The 22,204-nt window shown below is 35.8% G+C and overlaps 1 protein-coding gene across 1 annotated transcript in view; it reads right to left on the bottom strand.

Moving 5' to 3' along the window:
• Positions 1–2,149: 2,149 nt before the first annotated feature.
• The window catches only part of LOC109406956 (homeotic protein proboscipedia), a 41,721-nt gene continuing 21,666 nt past the window's right edge, over positions 2,150–22,204 (bottom strand). Inside the window, exons 2-6 of the mRNA XM_029864519.2 lie at positions 17,283–17,440; positions 4,490–4,583; positions 4,256–4,360; positions 4,062–4,195; positions 2,150–3,492 (exon numbers count right to left, since the gene is read on the bottom strand). Coding sequence (XP_029720379.2) covers positions 2,467–3,492; positions 4,062–4,195; positions 4,256–4,360; positions 4,490–4,583; positions 17,283–17,440 — 1,517 coding nt within the window. The 3' untranslated portion in view covers positions 2,150–2,466. The remainder of the gene's footprint in view (positions 3,493–4,061; positions 4,196–4,255; positions 4,361–4,489; positions 4,584–17,282; positions 17,441–22,204) is intronic.

The following is a 22,204-nucleotide window of genomic DNA, read 5'->3' as shown; positions in this document are numbered from 1 at the left end:
GCCAATGAGTTTGTTGTCCCACTTTTAACGAAAACTAAGTAAGAAAACAAAGGATTTTTCGATTTCAGACACAGATAAAAATAATGAGATTTACACGTCATGTAAACTTCATTTTAGTCATGTAAACTTAATGTTATGATGGATTACATGATATATAATGTAAATTTGTGTTATATGTCATGTAAACTCTCAGAGTCATGCTGAATTACATGACATATAATGGAATTTTACATGATATTTCATGAACTTTACATGATATGTCATGTAAACTTCTGTGATATCCCACGCTCCAATTATGTGCATCATATGTGACATAATTTTACACTCTTTTTTCGATCTGTGGAGTAAGACCAACTCAGTCACTAAGTAGATACATTACTTATCTCTCCCGCGGAAAAATACTCGTAAGGTAAATATAGCGCATTTAGTTCACAACTGGACTATCGCACGAGTTTTCAAGAGTACAAAAACGTAAATAAAAGAGCGAAATTGGGTTTTTAAATTTTGAAAAAAGTATTAATTTTTTGATTTTATACGAAAGAGCACCTTTTTCTGAGCCACTATGATTGTTTTCAGATTTTTAGAACTTTATTTTGGTACCTAAAATCACCTTCAAAGAGATTTTTCGAAATCACCTTTTGACAGCTAGGCAACTGTTTGACAGCTCCGCCCAGTACAAAATGCAACGAGGGGTGATTCGTCAAATCGCTCCCATACAAATTTCAATTGGGTTTTTAAATTAAGAAAAATGTATCGATTTTTTTATTTTATACGAAAGAGCACCTTTTTCTGAGCCACTATGATTTTTTTCAGATTTTTAAAACTTTATTTTGATACCTAAAATCAATTTCGAAGAGATTTTTTGAAATCACCTTTTGACAGCTGGGTAACTGTTTGACAGTTCCACCCAGTACAAAATGCGACGAGGGGTGATTCGACAAATCGCTCCCATACAAACTTCAAATTGATTTTTAAATAGGTTCCCGGGCACTAAAATTCATGAAAATTTGGATTTCGGCTCAGTTTCTCATGCAGATTCAGAATATGGAATTATCTCAACACAGCTAAAGAAGCCAATTTGATATTTAAATAGGTTCGCCGGCACCAAAATTGATGAAAATTTGGATTTCGGCTCAGTTTGACATGCAGATTCAGAATATGGAATTATCTCAACACCGCTAATGAAGCCAATTGCAACAAATTAACTTGGTGTAAATAAAAAGAAAATCGCGTTAAGTACTGTTCCCTTGAATTCCACTAAGAATTTGCATCCTTTGACAGATACGTATTTCGACCTCAACTGTAAGGTCGTCTTCAGTGTCTTGTACTTGACTCGAGCCAAGTACAGTTGAGGTCGAAATACGTATCTGTCAAAGGATGCAAATTCTTAGTGGAATTCAAAGGAACAGTACTTAACGCGATTTTCTTTTTATTTACAGATATTCCCCTAACAAGCCCAGGTTAATCATCATCAACTTGGTGTTTTCAGAGCACTTATTCATCATAAACCAAAGAAATAGTGCGCCGAAGAGATCAAGTGGATTTGATTCAATCGCGCACTTGTATCAACGTTTTCACACTTATGAAGACTGAATGCGCAATCCAGTGGTGAATTAAATGCGCAATAAAATTTTGATTTGCATAATTGCGACTAATCAAATCACCAAAAGCTTCGTCAGAATAAATTTACTAAACCACTACATTGTTGCAAACTCAGTAGGAAGGACTTTTCTACTAAGGTATCGTCGAACAAATGTATCCCAGTTTTACTGAATTATTTGAATAAATTTGAATAAATTTTTATCAAACGTTTCATTCCCACTCGTGATTGTGATTTGAGCAGGCAAGGACCGACGCCGAACCGAAGAAAGAGAAGGAGATAGTCATGTTCAACGACGCAGGTTGAACTTGCTCGAAGTTGCTGCATCTTGCTCTTACCAATTTGTCATCAAACGGGTAAGAGCGGGATGCAGCAACTTCGTAACTTCGAGCAAGTTCAACCTACGTCGTTGAACAGCACTAATGATGACACATGATGACGTCACTGTTCAAGCTGCCATTCACGATAATTTACTACTAATTTACAATACTAGTCCAATATGTAGTCTTAGCAAAGACTATCCAATAAATTAAACGCTTTTCATATTGGTGAAAATCAAGGATTAGGTTTATTTATTATTGGTTTTTCATTGTTTTAAAATAACTTTTACTTACACGAATAGCGATTTCCTTTGTAACAAATCCATTGAATGTTAACTGTCAACTGTACAATTAAAATAAAGCATAATTTATATTTTTGATTATCGAAATAATAAAGTTGCACTAACACATATTTCTCATTGTTTGCTTGCTTAGCACGTAAAACACGTTGTGAAACAAAACATAGCCGAAGATATTTTTTGGATAAATAAAGACTATCAATTTCCATAGCATTTTCTGTTGTTATAAGAAGCTCGTTTTTGCCTATTAACTTAACTGATAATATTCCGGTGCAAAATCGTTTGCTAAATTGCTTAAAAAATTAAAATCTGAAGATGAATTCGAATTTTCCAAATTAACAATGTTGGACTGTACATTATTACTAACTAGATTGCCGTTATTTGGTCCATAACTTATTGGGATATTATTACTGTGTGTGTATACAACATCCTGGCTTGTTTGCTGATGGATAGGATCTATAATGTTTGAAGCATTCATTATTGGATTAGGTGTATGATGAAATGGGTTATTTGCTGAATGGGACTCGTAATATGACTGATGGAAATTATAGTTATCTGGAATATCAGGAGCCGAGAGAACGCTGTTCCCCGATGCATATTCTAAGGGAGATGGTTGTACGCCATGTGGTCCAATATTATTGTGATGGTGGTGATGGTGATGATACGTTGAACCTTCATAATAGTATGATTGTGCTTTTGGATCATAATATCCACTATTGAATTCAGACTGTCCATCATACTCATTATGATAACATTGCGAATTGCTGAATGGAATATTGCAAGTTGGATTTTCAGCACCATAGTAGTGCGCATTTTGTACAGCGTAACCTTCATTATGAGATGGAAGCCGTGCATTATCCGATTGTATGCGAACATTGATGTTTTTTATGTTTATTGCTGGAGGAAATTCTGATTTCTGGATAGAAGTCTGATTGATATATTGACTGTGTGATCCGATTTTTGCGTAAGGATAACCTGTCTCTAATTTATGCGCATAATCTTGCTTGTTGAGAACTCCGTAATATCCACCACTTGCTGGAGAATGATTTTCTGTGTTCACGTGCGTTTGAATTCTACCTCTTACATTTGGATTTGATCCGATATGATGAAAGGACGTTTGAATATTGATACTCAAATCTTCAGACGGAGCCGTTTTTGTTGATCCCGAGATGTACGATGCTGTAACAGTTGCTTCCTTTTTTAACACTTCTTGACTTTTAGATGCGCTTGCAGTTTTCAGGACCGTTGAACTATGCTTCTTGGTAGTCGAAGGCTGAAAGACATATGTTTTATATGATTTATTTTGTTTCTATGGAATAATTGAATTAGGTAGGCTATTGTTTTGTTCACAATACTTCTAATAAATTTCAACTTGAAGTTTAATCGGCAAAATGAAGATATTGAGAGTGTTGTTTTAATAAGTTATAAATAATGTTTCTTTTTCAGAAAATGCGGAACGACAGGGTAGTGGTTGAAAATCATCAGGTTGGAGCAATATGCTTACTAGGGCCTGTCCATAAACTACGTACACTATGATGTGGGAGAGATATGGAGGAAAGCCTACGAGGGGGGACGGGAAAGGTGTGTGTCTGAGATTGCCAAAATTGAGTCTACGTAGTTTACGTACATCACCCTACAGCTTCAAGATGGTTGTTGTTTTGAAATAATAGTGAAGAATTATCTTTTGTTTTTATTAATGTGTATTCTACTATTAAAATTATCTTTTGTGAAATACATATGAATGAAAAAACAAAGTTTCGATGCGTATTGATCGCATCATAAAAAAAAAACAATAACCCAAGTTCTTTCAATGTTATCTGAAATGTATTTGGAGATACTTACACTGTCTGATTTTTTCTTAACTTGGATATGTTCTTCTTCATCATCGTCCACACTACAGGTTGAAGCGACACTGGAGTCTGCGTTGAAAACATTGCCAGACGAGGTTGCGATTTCTGTTGTCGAATTAGGAGTCGCTGTAAAAACAAACAAACAACAATTATTTGTGAAAATGCTTCTTAATTTAGAATACTTACAATTATTCGGTGTGCTATTGTTCTGGCCCCTTGAATTCGATGTTGAATCGGGTATATCATCTGATGGCAGCTCACAACCTTGACATGATTTTTTAGAATTGGAATCTTGAAAAAGGGAACAAAAAAATATAGATGTTAACATGATTGTGGGAACTTCAAAAAAAAAAAAAAAAAATCATAGGCTTAATCACAAAGAAAAACAAAACAATACGGATGTTTGTAAAACAGTAATACCTTTAAGATCGTCTTTACTAGAATCTTCATCATCAGTTTTCGATAGTGTTTGCCGTTTGTGTTTCATGCGTCTATTTTGAAACCATACTTTAACCTGCAAGAAAAAATATATTATTTATCGTGTTTGTATGTTGTTCATCTTCCCATTCTGGCATTAAAAAAAACGAATCACTCCGGCAGGAACAAACACTGTTTTTTATAATTCAATTCCCACATCCAAGCGATCCAAGCTGCAAATAAACTCTTCACCGAAATAATGAACCTGTGAGTAGCAGATTTTTACTAAATGGATTGAGTTCGCTTGTAGCTATTTATAGACCTAGGTACAATACAGGTTTGTAACAAAGCCGTTTTCCCTTAAAAGTAGTCAACTTTGGAAAACCATATCTCCACCATTTCTCAACCAAATGATTTCACCACAAAACAAAGTTTTGAAAACCTTTTGAAAAAGTAGTGTGTTAACTATAGTTGACTGAATTGTTGCTACTATTGAAAAAAAAATAAACAATGCTGTTTTTTATTGTTATACTGTTCATTTGCATTTATTATTATAACAAAAGCATATATAAGTGTAGAATTAGCCTTAGTTAAAATCACCAAAATAAAAATAAAAAAAGAGCATATGTATATAAATATCAAAGTTTCATCATACTTTAAGGGTAATACAGAAAATAACCAATCGAATTGAATGAACAATATATTTACAGTCATACCTCGATATAACGTAACCTCGATACAACGTAACCTTGATATAGTGTAACTCGAAATAACTTAACTTTTACTTCGATATAACGTTACTTTTTTTTGGTTTTAGTTTTTGCTATTAAAATAATAAGCGTAATCTATATGATAATCTAAATGATATTACATCCCTAGTGCAAACTAGCCTGCTTCTCATCTAAGTGTCATATGACCACATTCGCAGTTTTTTTACAACTTTCGCTGTTAGAGCTTTTTCCCAAATATAAATTGTGTGACAAGTACATGCCCACAGATATTTTAGATATTTCCTTTACCAAGAAAAAAAAAGGAATCCTGTATCGTACCAGGGATTAATTCTCCTTAGATGTTACGCTGGATGCACCACGATGGCGTAGTGAATGATCAGCGAGTCTGTTTGGGTCATATTGATCGCAAAATCTCACTAGGGTGAAACACAAACGCCATTAATATGTTCACAAGTACACAGTGATAACCCGATTTGAGTATATCGCTGGACGAATCCCCAAAAAACCTAGATAAAAGTCCTGAAATAATCACTACAGGAGTTCTTGGATGAATCTTCAGAGAAAACCCTGAAAAAAAAATACCCGCAGGGATCAGTCGAGAAATACCGGGGATTTTTGAGAGAAGATGGGGATGAATTCATAGATAAAACTTTTCAGAAAGTATCCGAAGATAATCCTCAGCTCAGAATTCTTGTACGAAACGTCTCAGCTGGAATTCCTAAAGATATTATAGCAGTTTCAACTAAAAGAATCCCAGTTGGGATTTCTGGAGGAACCATAGAAGGAATCCACAATCCACATCTCGGAAAGACAGTTCTGAACGAAGCCCAGGAAGAATTCCTACAGGAATCCAAGCAGTTATTACTAGAAGAATTCGTGCAGGAATTTCTTGAGAAATACTATTAGAACTTACAGCAGAAATCTTAGTATCAATTCCTGGAGGAAACCCACCTGGAGTTCCTATTTGCAGTACATATTTTTGGAGGAATCACTGGATGAATAATTTGAGGAATCTCTAGGCAAAATGTCTGAACGAATTCACTCATCAATCCTTGGAAAACCCCATAGAGTAATCACAGGAGATTCTGGAGCAATTTGAGTGTGAATTCCTGTAGAAATCTCAAGGTAAAGCCGAAAATCCCCACTAGCATGATATCAATCAGAGTCGATCCCTAAGTGAACCCTAGCTATTTTGGAAGGTATTCCTGGAGGAATTCTAGTAGGAATAACTGGAAGAATTTTAGTAGACATTTCTGAATGTGTTAAAGAAAACATCAATGGAAAAAAATCTCTGAAGGAATTTCTTAGGAATCCTTCGACAATCACTGGAGAAATCACAGCTGGCAATTTTTTTTTCTGCAGGAATTCTATAAAGAACTCCTGGATGAACCTAAGCTGGAATTATTATAAAGTACTAGGTATCCCCTACAAACGTTGTCTTGCCTACTGCGTTTTTGACTTTCCAAGTCAAAGACCTTCGTCAACTCCTCTGTTAAAAATGTGTAGAAAATCAATTTTCAAAAACTCCGAGTTTCTTTATGTTTTTTGCGTCATAAACCTTCCTTGGGTGAAAACTAACAGAACAAGACCCAGACGACCCAAATCGGACGTTCCATTCGTAAGTTATGCGCGGTCCCACGTATGTACGTATAAAGAAGAAGAAGATTTTCAAGCATACATCATTGAGGATTGATATTGTTTCTGTTTGACGTTTGCACACTAAAGTAGATACCATGGTTGGCCAGATACCGTATTTTTACCATTCGGAGGGTATGCTCCAGTGCTGTGGCTATGATTTTAAACAAAACATATTGAAAGTGTGTCGTCTATTTGTCTGTGGCAACGTATTTACTTTTTGTCACTGTAGAAAAATGTAAAACGAACATATTTTTGAAAGTTTTAAAATATATCCAAAATGATAATAAAAACTATATACATAAGAAAGGTTCAAATTCCTGGTGGGTGAATAACATGTGCATCAGGCTAATTTTGTTTTCTCAAATTACATTTGAGGACAGACTCGTTGGAATTCCTAGATGGCCGCCACAATGGTCGACTATTGCAACTGCTCACGAATTCTCATTAAAAACCAAACCACACCGGATCTTTTTATTTTAGGCTTATTTACAAGTGAGAAAGACCAACATTAAAGTTATTTACACTAACGTTCGAAGTTTACTTCTTGAGATCTGTGCATCTGAGGTTTTGGTGCAATATTGAGCTGGGATTTCAAGACGTTTGTCTTTAAAAAAATTCGGGCATTTTATTTTGTTTCGATATTCAATTTGTTTTATTTTACCCATCCCCCATCAATAATCCCAAAATATTGAGGGGCGAAAAAAAAACATGGCTACCCATGACTCCATTATCGATAGAAAAACATGTTTACAAGCAACTACAGTCAAGTTTTTTTACGCGGGGGATACGTACCGCGTAAAAAAAAACTCAGTTCAAAATTCAAAAAACCGCGTAAAAAAGTCTCACTACTTCTCGACGTATCACGCATAAATAAGTCGATGCATTTTTTTTATATGGAGTTTTACGCGTAAAAAAACCTGACTGTATTTTCTGATAGTTGAAAAATATTTTTTCCATGGTTGGTATAATTTGTTATTTTTCAATAGCTTCTTTCGTTTGTTATTTATTTTTGTTTCCCTCGTACCCGATGAGCGGTCTCGGACATAAAAGAAAAAAAACAATGTGTATTTGCATCGGTCTAACGTAATCAAAATAAATATGCAGACTGCATTATACTTATATTATATTATATTATATTACATTATATTACATATTATATTATATTATATTATATTATATTATATTATATTATATTATATTATATTATATTATATTATATTATATTATATTATATTATATTATATTATATTATATTATATTATATTATATTATATTATATTATATTATATTATATTATATTATATTATATTATATTATATTATATTATATTATATTATATTATATTATATTGAAAAATTAAAGCATTCTAAAATCATAACTATACGTACAATAAGTTTTTTTATTCTTCAATCAACGAACAGTTCAATATTTGGACACGTTGATTTATTTACATTTTGACAACAAGTCTATCGCATCCCCTGTATACCATAATCGTACGCAGTGCACGCTTCGATGGTAAGGTCATTTCAAGCAACCGACGGCGAAAAGCATCGACTTGGAAACCAGAAATAGGTTGGTGGTTGGCCAAAGTCTTATTGGTTGCAGTTTCGTGTATGTACCTCTTGGTTTGCCTATTGGTATTTTTAGTGAGAAACTAAATAAATGCTCTTCATTTGCGTAAATTACTATTCTCCAGTTGTTTGTAAAATCATAGACTAACTTCAAGACCTTAAAGTAAATCTGGGCGCTGGTAAAATCCTTAATAAAATTGTTATAATTACGCATCTTAACTTGTTAAATAATCAATGAGTGAATAGTTATTACATCGTAATACAAAATGCCCTGCATGATGAGATGTGAGCCAATACGTTCATTGCTTTGATATATCATACATGTTTTTGATGAAATATTTTGTTTTTTATCCAATAGGAATTTTTGAACTTGCAAGTCGAACTGGAAATTCCAATAAGGAGGGTAAAGTTTGAAATTTGTAAGAGTTAAATATTTCTACATCCCAAATTATTACCTTTATATTATGTAGCGTCGTCATAGAAACCTTCTTAAACAATATGAATATAAATGACTAGCTTAGATGAAGCTAGATGAAGTACTTTAATTATTTTATGACATAACTCTGAGTAGCTTAGAATATGAGTAGCATTTTTTGAACGTTCACGTTGTATATTAAAAGGTGGCGAAAAGCACAGCGATGAGGCACAAGTGAAGCTTTTCACAGCGTAAGTTTGTGACAACATTTCGAATATCTTAAAGCTTCATCAATTTGATTTGCAATTCGAGGTGATTTTACTACTCGTTAAAAATCCGCAAATGTTACGAGAAATGCTTTTGATATAGGTATATTGAGCATTTCCCACTCCACACTTTCGCATTTAGTATAAGTGCGGGATCGTGAATAGAACTGCCTTGTGTTTTCAACATCGTAGGTCTATAACATATTTTCATTAGAAAAGGTTCAATGCATTTTCTATTCAATTTATAAGATTAAAATTAATAAACATAGAATTACAAGTACGAAGTACAACATCGTTCATTGAGTACAATATGGTAACTTTTTTTTTATTTCTTTTTCTTCGTGAATTTGAAGAATATGACAACTTTGTGCTGCAAAATAATAAATCGGCAACCTGGAATGAGTGTCAACATTATTCTGGTCCTTATAGGCTCCCTCCTCATGCTTCCACGGGTCAGTCGATGACAAAGATCAAGAGTTGTGTGCTCAGCTGGTAGTGTGACTTGCCTTGATAGAAAGTCCAATAAAAATACAGGTACTCTTCGAACGCACATTTTTTTCTCTTTGTATGTTATATCGAAGCAGAGAAAAAATTAATATTTTGTATGTTAGTGTTAATGGGTTTGATGTGAAATTAACTCCAAATTATGATTTCGGTGAAATTCACACAACTAATAATGAAAAACATGAGTTTTCACCAATAAGTCATTTCGTTTTTTATGCTTCGATAAAACGCACATTTTGCTTCGATATAACATAAACTATTTTTTTTACAATGTGCGCTAATTCTGGGTAAAAAGGCTAATACTGCAACAAAACATTTATTTGAGTGATTTCGTTGTTTATCTTGGAGTTATTACTGGATGAATGCAATTTTTCAATGTTATACGTTATATCGAAGCAAAATGTACGTTATATCGAATTCGTTATATAATCGAGGGTACGCTATATCGAAGATTACCTATTGAATTGTACGTTTCCATACAAAAGACAATATAAAAAAATATAACCACACAATGTTTTTGAAATGAACATTTTACAATGTACACTCGATTCTTTTTTTGCACGGGTCGGTCACTTGTTATAACTCAGTCAAATTTGAACCGATTCTCATGAAATTTTGTGTACATGTAGGCACAGTTAGAACTATCCGTGTTCGTGTACAAAAAATCAAGTCAATTGGTTCAAAATTGACAAAGTTATAACAAAAAAGCGACCCCCTTTCAGATTTGCGTCTGAACATTTCACGAAAAACCGTGAGCTGTTGCTGACTGCGAAAGAGGCAAGCGTTGTAGTAATTGCTGCTGATCAAGTTGGACATCGTAGCGGAAGGCGTCGTGAAGTTGGATGCTGCATATTGCTCGGATAATCTACCGATTGAAGTCGACTACGTGAAGTACCACTCTGGCATGTCCTTACTATCCGTTAGCAAAATTGTTATGAGAAGTCACAAGGTACTGTTCCACCCTGATGGCGTGGAGGTCTTTGACCATGCTAGAAACGTCATAGCAACCCGAGTAAACGACAAGGTTAGAATCTGTTCTGGTTTTCTGAAAACGGAAAACATACGGCATCGTAATTGGCGTGTTTCTCGACTGATGTAACACCTGGCATCAGAGGATGGGACACCCTAACGCGAGAAGCTTAACGCAACTGAAGCCTTGCAAGTGGAATCAAGTTCACCGAATCAGGAACCGATAAAGGTGCCATTAGACTGTTTGTCGTTATGCCAAATAGGGTAATTCGGCAATTGTTGAACACTACCCAAATGTTGGACAGTTTTTGAAAATGTTATTATAAATTTAATTAACTTAAGTAATTTTCTATCAACGTAAACGTATGATGTAGATGCGTATACATGTGTGTCATGATATTGCTCCAATAAAGTTACAAAATTATACATATTTTACCTCACAAACATCGATTGAAAATTTTGTACCGCTGATGACACGAAAACTGCACAACTCTTTAGATAAATTTTTAGAAATGGCTGTTATGAAATAAGCTTTGCTGGCAAATCGACCACAAATATCAAAGTCACACCTTAGCTACAAGAACTGTAGGGATGTCCTTAACAGTTTGACATTGTTTAAAATCACATTTTCATTGTAATTTCATTTGAAAAAAATATTTTTCTTATCACACTATGCATCTAGGATCCAATTGTTGAACAGTGGCATAACCTTCGATGTTAGCATGACCGCTAGATTTTTTTTCACTTAACCTTTTTCAGAAGCAATCCACGGATTTGCAAAGGATTTCAAGGTCGTTCCAGGGGTGTCTAGGGGGTTGAGTGGGTCCCATGGGTTTCCAGGAGTGTTTCAGGGGCTTTCAAAAACGTTCTATTCTTCAGTCGTTTTCGCTTCTAGTCAAATCTTTTCAGCCATTTTTTGCATTTGATTATATTTCAAACGATTTCAGTCCACTAGAGCTCTCTTCAAATGGGAAGCGATTCATTGGAAATGTCTATAAATTACGTCACGCTTTTAAGGGGGGGGGGGGGGGTGGAGGTTCAGTAAAGTGTGACGACGCATACAAAAATTTGTGTTACATAGGGAGAGAGGGGGGCTTTACAATGGACAATTTTTTCGTGGCGTAATTTATGGACACTCCCTCATTTCAATGAATTGTCAGTCAAATAGCTAACTGAGCACAAAACACGAAAAACCCGGAAAAAAATCCGCCAGAGTGAAAAATTGTCGGATGTCGGGTCATAGTCGGGTCATAGTCGGGTCAATTTTTTCAAATGTTGGACCACTGTTGGACCCACATCGGATAACTGTTAAAAACAGGTCAATGATAGGTTTATGTTGGATTATACGTCATCAATTACGAACAAAGCTTGAACCGTTCAACAATTGGCGAGAGTCGTCCAACATTAGGATGAGCTATCTTATGGAAGCGTTCAACATTTGGGTTACAGTCTTCCCAAACAAATGTTCTATTTTCTCTTAGAAAATGGAATTTCAGGGAATACAAATTCAATGGGAAGTATAACGAATGAGTGGATCTAGACGTTCACTGTATATTTGTCAACAATAGTGGAATTATACACGGAAAAACAAACGAAAACAAAAATGCCAGTACTAACCGTTCAACAATTAGCGAATTACCCTATTTGCTATGGATTACTGCACGAATTTATTCTGGCCTGCTTACTCTCACACGAAATTTGACGTTTGAGCGGTGTTGGCACCTCTCAAACGTCAAAGTTTTTGTGAGAGTAAGCAGGCCAGCAGAAATTCGTGCAGTGGACCATAGGGCACTGCATTGTTTTGATTTTGTATGGGATTTTGACGTTTCTTGGCCTTGTTGTTTACAAAATTTCTGTAAGAGTGAAACAGAAGGCGCGAATTTCATGCAGTGCCCTATTGAAGTCCGACATTCGTCCAAGGTTGCTATGATTAACGTTGTGTTGGTCATTTGTTGGGCTTGTTTGGCCAAATATTTGTCACGTCTAATGGGAACTTAACTGTGTCATCTGCGCTATTTGTGGAGCGGATCTAGTGTGGTGGTTAGAACACAAGACTATCACGCCGAGGACCTGGGATCGAATCCCACTCCCGACATACTCACAAAATGTGGGTTCTTCCTTCGGAAGGGAAGTAAAGCGTGGGTCCCGAGATGAACTAGCCTAGGGTTAAAAATCTCGTTAATACAGACCAAAGAAAAAAAAAATTCTGCGCTATTTCGCGATGTCGAAATCAGCAGAGAAAATTTTGCGTACATTCAATCAGTTCCACAGCGACCGTCAAACTGGACGAGCATTGAAAATCGGACAACGGTAAGGAACTCGTCAACAAGGCATTTGAGGATCGGTTGAAAGAACTTGGAATTCGGTATCAAACGTCTACAGATTACACCCCAGAACAAAATGGATAGACGGAGTGGGTAAACCGGACAATCATTGAACGAGCCCGGTGTCTACAACTCGTGCCAAAGGAAAGGAGTTTTGGGTTGCAACGGTGGCTGCTGCAACATAACTTGTAAATCGATCACCAACCAAGTTCGTACCTTCGGATCGAAAGTAAGGACACAAGTGCCGAAGCAGCTAAAGAAGTAGCTAAGTAAGATGCGAAATCACATGATGCTATGCTGGTGGGTTTCGAAGAAGAAACGAAGGCGTACATACTATACCGACCAACAACAAGAAAAATATTCAAAAGTCGTGAAGTCATTCAAGAACCAGTGTTTGTATTCAAATGACCAACCTGTACAGATCCAGATGAATCAGCAAACAAAGATGCGTACGTTCGTTAGCCTAGATTTCGATTTGGCAGTTTCAGAACCTGTTGTCGGATGCTAGACCAAACGGCGAACTCATTGGAGAAATCTTTTCTTTTTTGTCTGTATTTACGAGATTTTAACACTAGGCCAGTTCATATCGGAACTAGGAGAAATCTACATGCGACAGCCGGAAGGATACATTGTTGAGGACGCAAGCAAAGTATGCCGTCTATATGGTTTGAAACAATCTGCACGTGTCTGGGATCAGAAGGTCGACTCGGTGTTCAAGATGATTGCATTTTGCTCACCTAATGCGGATTGGTGCCTGTAACTGCGATGCCGAAATGGAGTAACTGAGTATATCCTGATTTATGTGGATGATATGTCGTGGTCATTGCCGCGACATCTAAACGAGAATTGAAGACAATGTTTTCGACGCTGGAGAAGAATTTTGTCCTTCAGACTCTAGTTTAATTTAAAAACACTTCACTAATACTTTACTTTTGCAAAAGAAAATAAAAAATGAATAACTCTTTTAAAGAAAAACTAGAAAGGACGAGTTATTCATTTTTTATTTTCTTTTGCAAAAGTAAAGTATTAGTGAAGTGTTTTTAAATTAAACTAGAGTCTGAAGTAACAAGTTCTACTAAAAGCTCTAAAGTAATAGTAAAGTGAAGAATTTTGTCGTCAAAGATCTTGAAGATTTGCGTCATTTCTTGGGTATCGAGGTCGAGAGAACTGAAAGCGGATTCAAACTAAATCAAGAGGCGTACAAATGTTACTTCGGCGGGGAGTAATATCTTGGGGATCAGGTTGCGTTTGCTCCACGGAAGCAGAGTTTGTCGTCCTAGTTGAGGGTTGTCAAGAGCTCATTTGGCTCTAGAACCTCATAGAAGAAATTAGAGAAAAACTTCAATATCAGATAAAGGTAAATAAAGATAATCAAAGTTGTATTACGGTGGTCGAGAGCGAACAATGTTTAACCTTCACATACCCGCCCCTCGACAACTTATTTTGAAAATGCTGGCATTTCGTCAATTTTCTTCCGATTTTTTTGAAGTTGCCCTTAATCGATCATAAATTGGTGCAAGTTTATTACACTCAAGTGGTCATGTAATATCCGGAACCATTCCGGAGATATTCCGGATTGTACTGGGGTCAGGGGGTGGGTGAGGGGTCTGTTTTGTCAAATGGCTGAAAGGGATTATTTCGTGTGTTAGTTTGAGAGGCTCCCGCGGAACCTGTTTGAGGTGTTCCGGAGCGGCCAAATTAGTTGCTACACACTTCAGTCATTTTTTTCTGTCCGAATCTCTTGAAATCATGAAGTTTGATACGTCGCACGGCATGTTTAGGTCGCAAACCAGAAATGTCCCCAATGTCACCCCCATGGAATCTATGCTAGATGTTCCGGGGTGGGCATATTAGTTGATACAGACTTCAGGGTATCGTTTCTGCCTCAGTCATTCAAAATAAGGAAATTTGATATGTCGCACGATATGTTTTGGATGAAAACCAGAAGTGTCCCCAATGAGGCCCCCGCGGAACCTGTCACGGTGATCCGGATGGGTCAACTTTTTCAAATCTGATTATCGCAGTTGTGTTTTATTGTTCGCTATGAAAATTCAGCTGAAAATCGATGGTTCAAACACAATAACACACGAAATAATCATTTTTGGCCATTTCGGCACCCTTCCTGACCCCAGTACAATCCGGAATATCTCCGAAATGGTTCCGGATATTGCGTGGCCACTTGGGTGTAATAAACTTGCACCAATTTATGATCGATTGAGGGCGACTTCAAAAAAATTGGATGAAAATTGACAAAATGCCAGCATTTTGAAAATAAGATGTTGGGGGTCGGGTATGTGAAGGTTAACCTTTTAACGCTAGCTCAGTAAAGTGGCGCCGTTGGGAAAAATGAATGATCACGGAGGAGCGATAGCACAAATTTTAGGCGCTATTCACACCTTAGGCGCTTAGTATCAGCTCCTCCTCTTCATTATGCATTCGCGCACGCATGCACGTGCGATGATCGATTGATTATTTTATTGCGACCGTTGGCCACCACCGCAGGACGGGCTCGAAATGGGATAGAGATTTAATCTGCTGCTATGGGTTACACTTGGACTGTGCGAGAACGGGATAAAATAATACAGAACACAACCGATTGTTTTGGTTGTCTATTTTGTACTGTCAAATACTGGGTTGAGTAAGGTGTGGAGTAATAATTAAATTCGGTGAGTATCTTTGGGTACAGTGTTGTGTTTTAATGTGGTGACTGGTTACAATTTCATTGGTGTGTACTGTCCAAGATAGCCCAATTAAAACTATATACAAATTATTTACAAAATAAGCGTACTTATCAGATATTATCTACAAAAGCAATGCAGAAATTCATGCGAATATTGTAAAACAAATTTCTATCACGACTTCTCTTCCTTTCCGAAGGAAGAACCCACATTTTGTGAGTTTGTCGGCAGTTGGTTTCTATCACAGAACCTCGGTGTAATAGTCAGGTGTTCTAGCCATCACAGCAGGTTCACTATACTTCCATGTTTTTTATTTTGAGATTTTATAAAAAAATCAGTCAAAAATATTGCGTATTTTTGGATGTTTACATGAAGAAATTTTCAATAATAATGTAGGAAATTTTGCGTCGAGAATCGCATGCATAATTTTTAGTCTTAGGGTAAACTCTGATTAATATCCTGGTAGAGCTCTCTAAGAAATTTCAGGAGAAGTCAATACATTTTTATCTGTATTTACGGCCGTTCTACGCATAAATGTCACATGTTCTATAAAAATCCCCATCAACATGGTCAATTACCATTAGGGCGGACGTATAGCAGTATAATCTAGGTAATTGGATAATAAAGATGACATTGAAACTGGTGAATTTTTTACAGCAATTTCTCATTTATGTCTTGAAGGAATTTCTGTTAGAAATTTCTTCGTAATGGCGGATCTCTGAAAAATAAATTTTATGTAATCATTTCAGTGGCACCTCGTTTACATTTCTTGTTAAGTTTAAAAAAATATATATGAATAGTGATAATATTGGGGGTATTTTGTTTTTGTAGTTTATATCTTACATGAAGGGTTATTAGCCCTAAAAGGGATACCTGGGGTCCATTGGACCCCAGGCTCCTTTCAGAGCTCGTCTTTGATGAAACACACTCAGCGAGGTGACAAAACTGAGGCCATGAAGGTATCCCTTTTAGGGTTAAAAGGAATACGCGAGTCAATTTACGCAAACCCTCTGCTCGAACAAATTCCAACACATGCAATATTTGTTCATTTATAATTTATTAATGAATCTGAACATATTGTGTAAACACGTGAACTTGTTTTGTTTGAAGAACGGTCACATCTAATCTATTCTTCACATTTTTGACTACATAAGGGGTATTTCGCATTCAAAAAGACTGAAAAATGGATTCTCAGAAATTGTTTATTTTGATTTATGTTTCCTTCTTCTGCTTGGTTTAAACGACCAGAATCAAACAACGAATACAAAGTGGTTTCAAAAATCAGATTTATGACCAAATATGACCATTGTGCTTAGCAAAGTTGCAATCAGTTTGTATCAAATAGGATGGGGCTATGCGTGATCACTACCAATAAGTGTAAGACCGTATGTGCACCAATTCTAATTCAAAGTGTAGAATTAGCATTAGTTAAAATACACTTAAATTAAACGAAAACAATCTAATTCAGGATTTTTTTCAATAACTCTTTTATTTTGAAGCCAAATGAAAAATACTAGTATCTGTTCGCAAAATTGATAATGTTCTAATATCCGTAAGAACTCTCCCAGAATGAGTAGTTAGTAATTGGTTATGTAAACGAATAAATCATTTATGAAAACACAGACTATATATACTTCTTGAAGCTGATACGTCTAATGCCGAGCGATATGTATATAACTATATTCTATTCAAAAAAGTACCTGTCGTTCCGTAAGGTCCAGACTAGCTGCTATCTCTATCCTTCTAGGCCGACACAGATATTTGTTGAAATGAAACTCTTTCTCCAGCTCCAGCAGTTGTGTGTTCGTATATGCGGTTCGTAATCGTCTTGGTAATCCGTTTTCAGCCACGAACTCAGCTACAAATAAATAAACCATAATACAATTTTTGAGTATATTTCGAACGTACAGTATGCCGAAAGAAGTCCGCTACAAATCTTTTTTAATAAACTGCCGAAGTAGGCACTTCGCTAGTTATCTTTCGTTTCTGAAGAAAAATGCAAATTTTCTAGGGAAACAATCCGCAGTGCTGTATATGAACCACAAATTATCTGACATAAAAAAGCGAGCGTCATCAATCAAATATAAATGCCAATTTTTAACAGCTTAACAACTTGAGAATCATTGCACACTTTCAAAAAAGTTGTATTTTTGGGATGATATGAAAAAATACATATAATTTAAAATAATTTCTAAATTAATCCAAGAAATGCATTACACAAAATCAAACGTGAAAGGGTCAAGCATTCTAAAATAAGTACATTACCTTACACACTGCATGTGGAGGCCAGCTTGTATGCAAGGTATTGTTCCTAATTTAAAACACTCAAAATTATTGAACTTGATTTATTGAAACGAAAAGTTTGCTTAAATTGTTGATCAAGAAGTTGGATGGAGTTTAGAAGGTTAAGATAGAAAGATGGTTTTTGATTGATTCCTTGCGGCAAATTTTTTGCAAGATTTGTAGTGAGACTATTGATAGATCCCTATCTAGGCCCTGCACGTAACTGTGGAAAAGCTAATTGGGTTGATTCTGAAATCTACAAGAGAAGTTATTGAAGATGCATTGCAGATTCGTTGCATGCACTGCAAATTAATAATATTGGGGAACTAACCTAGGCACAAGATTGGCGTATTTTTTTCTTAATCAAATCTTACCACGCCAGTGAGAATCATAGAGATTTTTTTTGGTGACCCTTTGTTTATTTATTAATTTGTTTCGTCAATCGTAACGTAGACTACATATATATTTTAGGCTGTATCTATATTAGCGTGGTTCAAAAAATCGATTTTGCTCCACACCGCTTATTCGATTTATAATAAGATTCTATGCCTTCTCCCAAAATTTGAGCTGAATTGGTTGAAAATTGAGAGTGCACAAGCCCTTCGAAGTTTGTATGGGAATTAGTAAGGGAAAAGGACGCTTTTCATTCAATTGACCGTAGCATTTTCCCAATTGCCCTATACTGTTAGTTGACCCTTGGTACTCCTAGGCTACTCTATCAGCTACAACTTTTCCGAAGACCACATTCAAATCGGACGCCTCATTAATTAGTTATTGATTTTTGACCAGCAGCAGAAACTTTAACAGTGATCGTTCAGCTTTCCAGCAGGCAACATTGCTGCACATTACGCCAAATATAGCACACATAAATCATGGCTACTATGTTTCAAGGCAAATTGCAGTGATGCCCATCGAATAGTGTAATCATCATGACCAAAGATTTTCCTTCTGGCTAAAAATCAATAACTAATTAATGAGGCGTCCGATTTGAATGTGGTCTTCGGAAAAGTTGTAGCTGATAGAGCGGCCTAGGAGTACCAAGGGTCAACTAACACTATAGGGCACTTGGGGAAATGCTACGGTCAATTGAATGAAAAGCGTCCTTTTCCCATACTAATTCCCATACAAACTTCGAAGGGCTTGTGCACTCTCAATTTTCAACCAATTGAGCTCAAATTTTGGGAGAAGGCATAGAATCTGGTTACGAGTCGAATAAGCGGTGTGGAGCAAAAACGATTTTTTGAACCACGCTAATCTATATCCTATTGTATATTAAAGAGTTGAAATCTTTCCTTAAATTTGTTCGTGATGTGGTCAAATCAATTGATATACAGTGCTGGTTGTAAAGAGACATCATTCGATTTAAGGGACTAAATTTGGCATAGTCTCTTCGATGATTGTTTAAAGCAAATAGATTTCTATTTCTCAATTGTCTAGTTGGAGCATAAAAATTTATACACGATACTAGATTTGCCGAGTCAATGCGTTGCGATACAATATCATTTACAAATGTGACCATAGCAAATTCGCGGCGTACCTTCAAGGTCTGGATATCTATAAGCAAACATCGAGCCTTATATAAACGCGACGGAAATGTGGTCCAGCATAGATTGCGTAAAGCACATAAGAGAAACTGCTTTTGTATTGATTCAATTCGTTTTTCATGTGTTATCATATAGGAGAGAGACCAAACAGTATTCTAGAACCGATTTGACATAAGTTATGTAAAATGTTTTAATCGTATATAGGTCCTTGAAAATGTATACGAAACGCTTTATAAAACCCAGCATATTGGTTGCTTTATGGATTATGGCATTATAATGGTCAGTGAATGCTAACTTAGAATCAAGAATAATACCTAAATCTCTAATTCTGTCACACTTTGCAACTACTTGATTTCCTAAAGATAACTGTATCTAGGCGGTGTTTTATGTTTCCTACTGAACGTAATCAAATTACATTTTTGACGTTCAACTGCAGTAGACTTTTATTACATCATTGATCGAAAATACATATTTCCCTAAGATAAGTGTCAGCTCGTCAGCATATATTAAATTTTTTAGATGCTTAAGAATGTACGAAATATCGTTAACAAATAATATAAAAAGTAAAGGTCTTAGATGTGATCCCTGGGGAACTCCTGATGATACATTGATAGGGTGTGTTTTTTCCCCTCAAATTTTACTATCTGTTTTCGGTTGGTTAAATACGATTCGATCCATTTCAAAAGGGTCAATTCAATTCCCAAACTATCAAGCTTGAAAATCAGCATAGGAATGTCAAGTTAGTCGAATGCCTTACTGAAGTCAGTATAAAGTGATTCGACGTAGTTACCTTTGTTCATTGCGGTTAAGGTATAATTTACAAATTCTAATAAATTAGTAGTAGTTGTGAGGCATTTGAAAAATCTATGCTGTGCATTTGTTATTCTATGTTTTATTTGATTAAATACACTTATGTTTATAATAGACTCAAAAAGATTTGGAATGCATGATATAATCGCAATTCTACGCTAATTACGAACATCAGATTTTTTCCCAGATATAGATGGGTATAGGAAAAGATTTTTTCCATTCATTCGGAAACATTCCAGTTTCAAGTGATTTGTTAAAAAGCTAAAATAATTGCGGTGCAAATTCAGTTGCCAAGTTTTTCAGAAATATCGGTGGAATCCCATCTGATCCTGAACCTTTGTTGGTATCTAAATCTTTCAGACCTGTCAATATATCCCGTAACAAAATTTGGTTGACACCAATATCGCTGGTTAAATCAGGAAAATATGTGGAAAATTTACTATAAGTTTCTTGGAAAAAGGTCGCAAAAAGGTTGCAAATTTGCTCGGAGTTTTCTCCTACTTTGCCATCCAATGATGTTTTTGATGGAAAATTACTCGAGTTCAACCTAGTTTTTGCATAATTGAAGAATCTCTTGGGGCACGGTTTTACTTCATTCTCTGTTTTCCTGTTATACTCTTCAAGCGCAGCCGATATAGCTAAATTGAGATGATCACAAGCACTCAAATACTTTTTTAAATTTTCTTGATTTTTGTTTTGTCTGTAAACTTTGTGAAATTTTTAATACGGCAAGTAGCAATCCCCTCGGCCGGAACAGATACTTGATTACAGTAGGGCATCTATTGCTGTGTGCGTTCAAGATGCAAACGGTGCCCAAATGCGCTTCAAACGCGGTAACACATGTTAGAGTAATGCGGGGCAAAAGTTCGCACCTAACAGACTTCTCAAAATAACTTTTAAACGAAAAGAAAATAATATCGTTGTTCTTCGTTAAACGGGTCCTTATCATGTTGCCTTCAAAACGTAGTACTAGATTTTTTCGCATTGCTTTTCTAGTTATAGTAATACAATTTTCAATACAAGTACTCCAATGCGAACTTTTGCCCCATAGTGGGGGCAAAAGTTCGCATTATGCGGGGCAAAAGTTCGCACCTTGTAAAGGGTAGTTTATTGGTGTGATGTTCATTTATTTCATGTTAATTCATGTTCGTCGTTTCACTCTTGCCATGAAATCTGTTTCTTTCTGTTCTTAGCATCACGGCCCAACTGGAATACGACATGATGTTTAGCTTATGTATAGAATGTGTTTTATGAAGACTTCCACAACTATTAACTAAGAGCTGTCCTTTCCAGCGTTTCAGTAGTTGTCAAAATACATTGTGGAGTAATCATAGATATACGTGTTGCACAGAATACATGAAAAATAAAATTAAATATGCAGCAAAACTGTTGAACGGGACCGTAATCGAATCTTATCCCCGTCAGTATGGTGATAAATTATATCTGTGAATTTACAAATTAAGCTATGAAAGACTCCGGTAAAGTAGATGAACAAAAGACCTTCAGAAACATATGGAAAGACACGACGAGGATGACGAAGAGAATGTTTTAAAATTTTTTTGGCCATTCTTCATTTTTTGATTAAAATGGGTGAACATAATGTTTGCCTTACAATCAATCTTCCTTCAAAACTAAGTTCAAACCCTCTGCCGCAACGATTTCAGGGTGCATACTACACATATTATACATATATAGTAGTTTCCATACGAAATCATCATTGCTCCAAAGATTCTGTAATTATATTGATAAACTAGATTCAGAAATCTAGTGCGAACTTTTGCCCCACAGCTACTGCGAACTTTTACCCCACTGTCGAGGTTTTAGCAATGTCCCTTTCTACAAGAAGCACTAGTAGTATATAGTTTGTTCGAGTGCACCCCGCGCACTACTATAGAATAACGATTCTTCGGCATCAAGAGGTTATGAGATTCTTCTTCTTCCTGTTACTACAAATTCTTATTCCAAATGGTCCAAAAATTCTATCA

Source organism: Aedes albopictus, chromosome 1, assembly GCF_035046485.1.
Source record: "Aedes albopictus strain Foshan chromosome 1, AalbF5, whole genome shotgun sequence".
Taxonomy (NCBI): Eukaryota; Metazoa; Arthropoda; class Insecta; order Diptera; family Culicidae; genus Aedes; species Aedes albopictus.
Note: the sequence above shows the minus strand (reverse complement) of the source record. Positions and strands in the feature narration are given on the sequence as shown.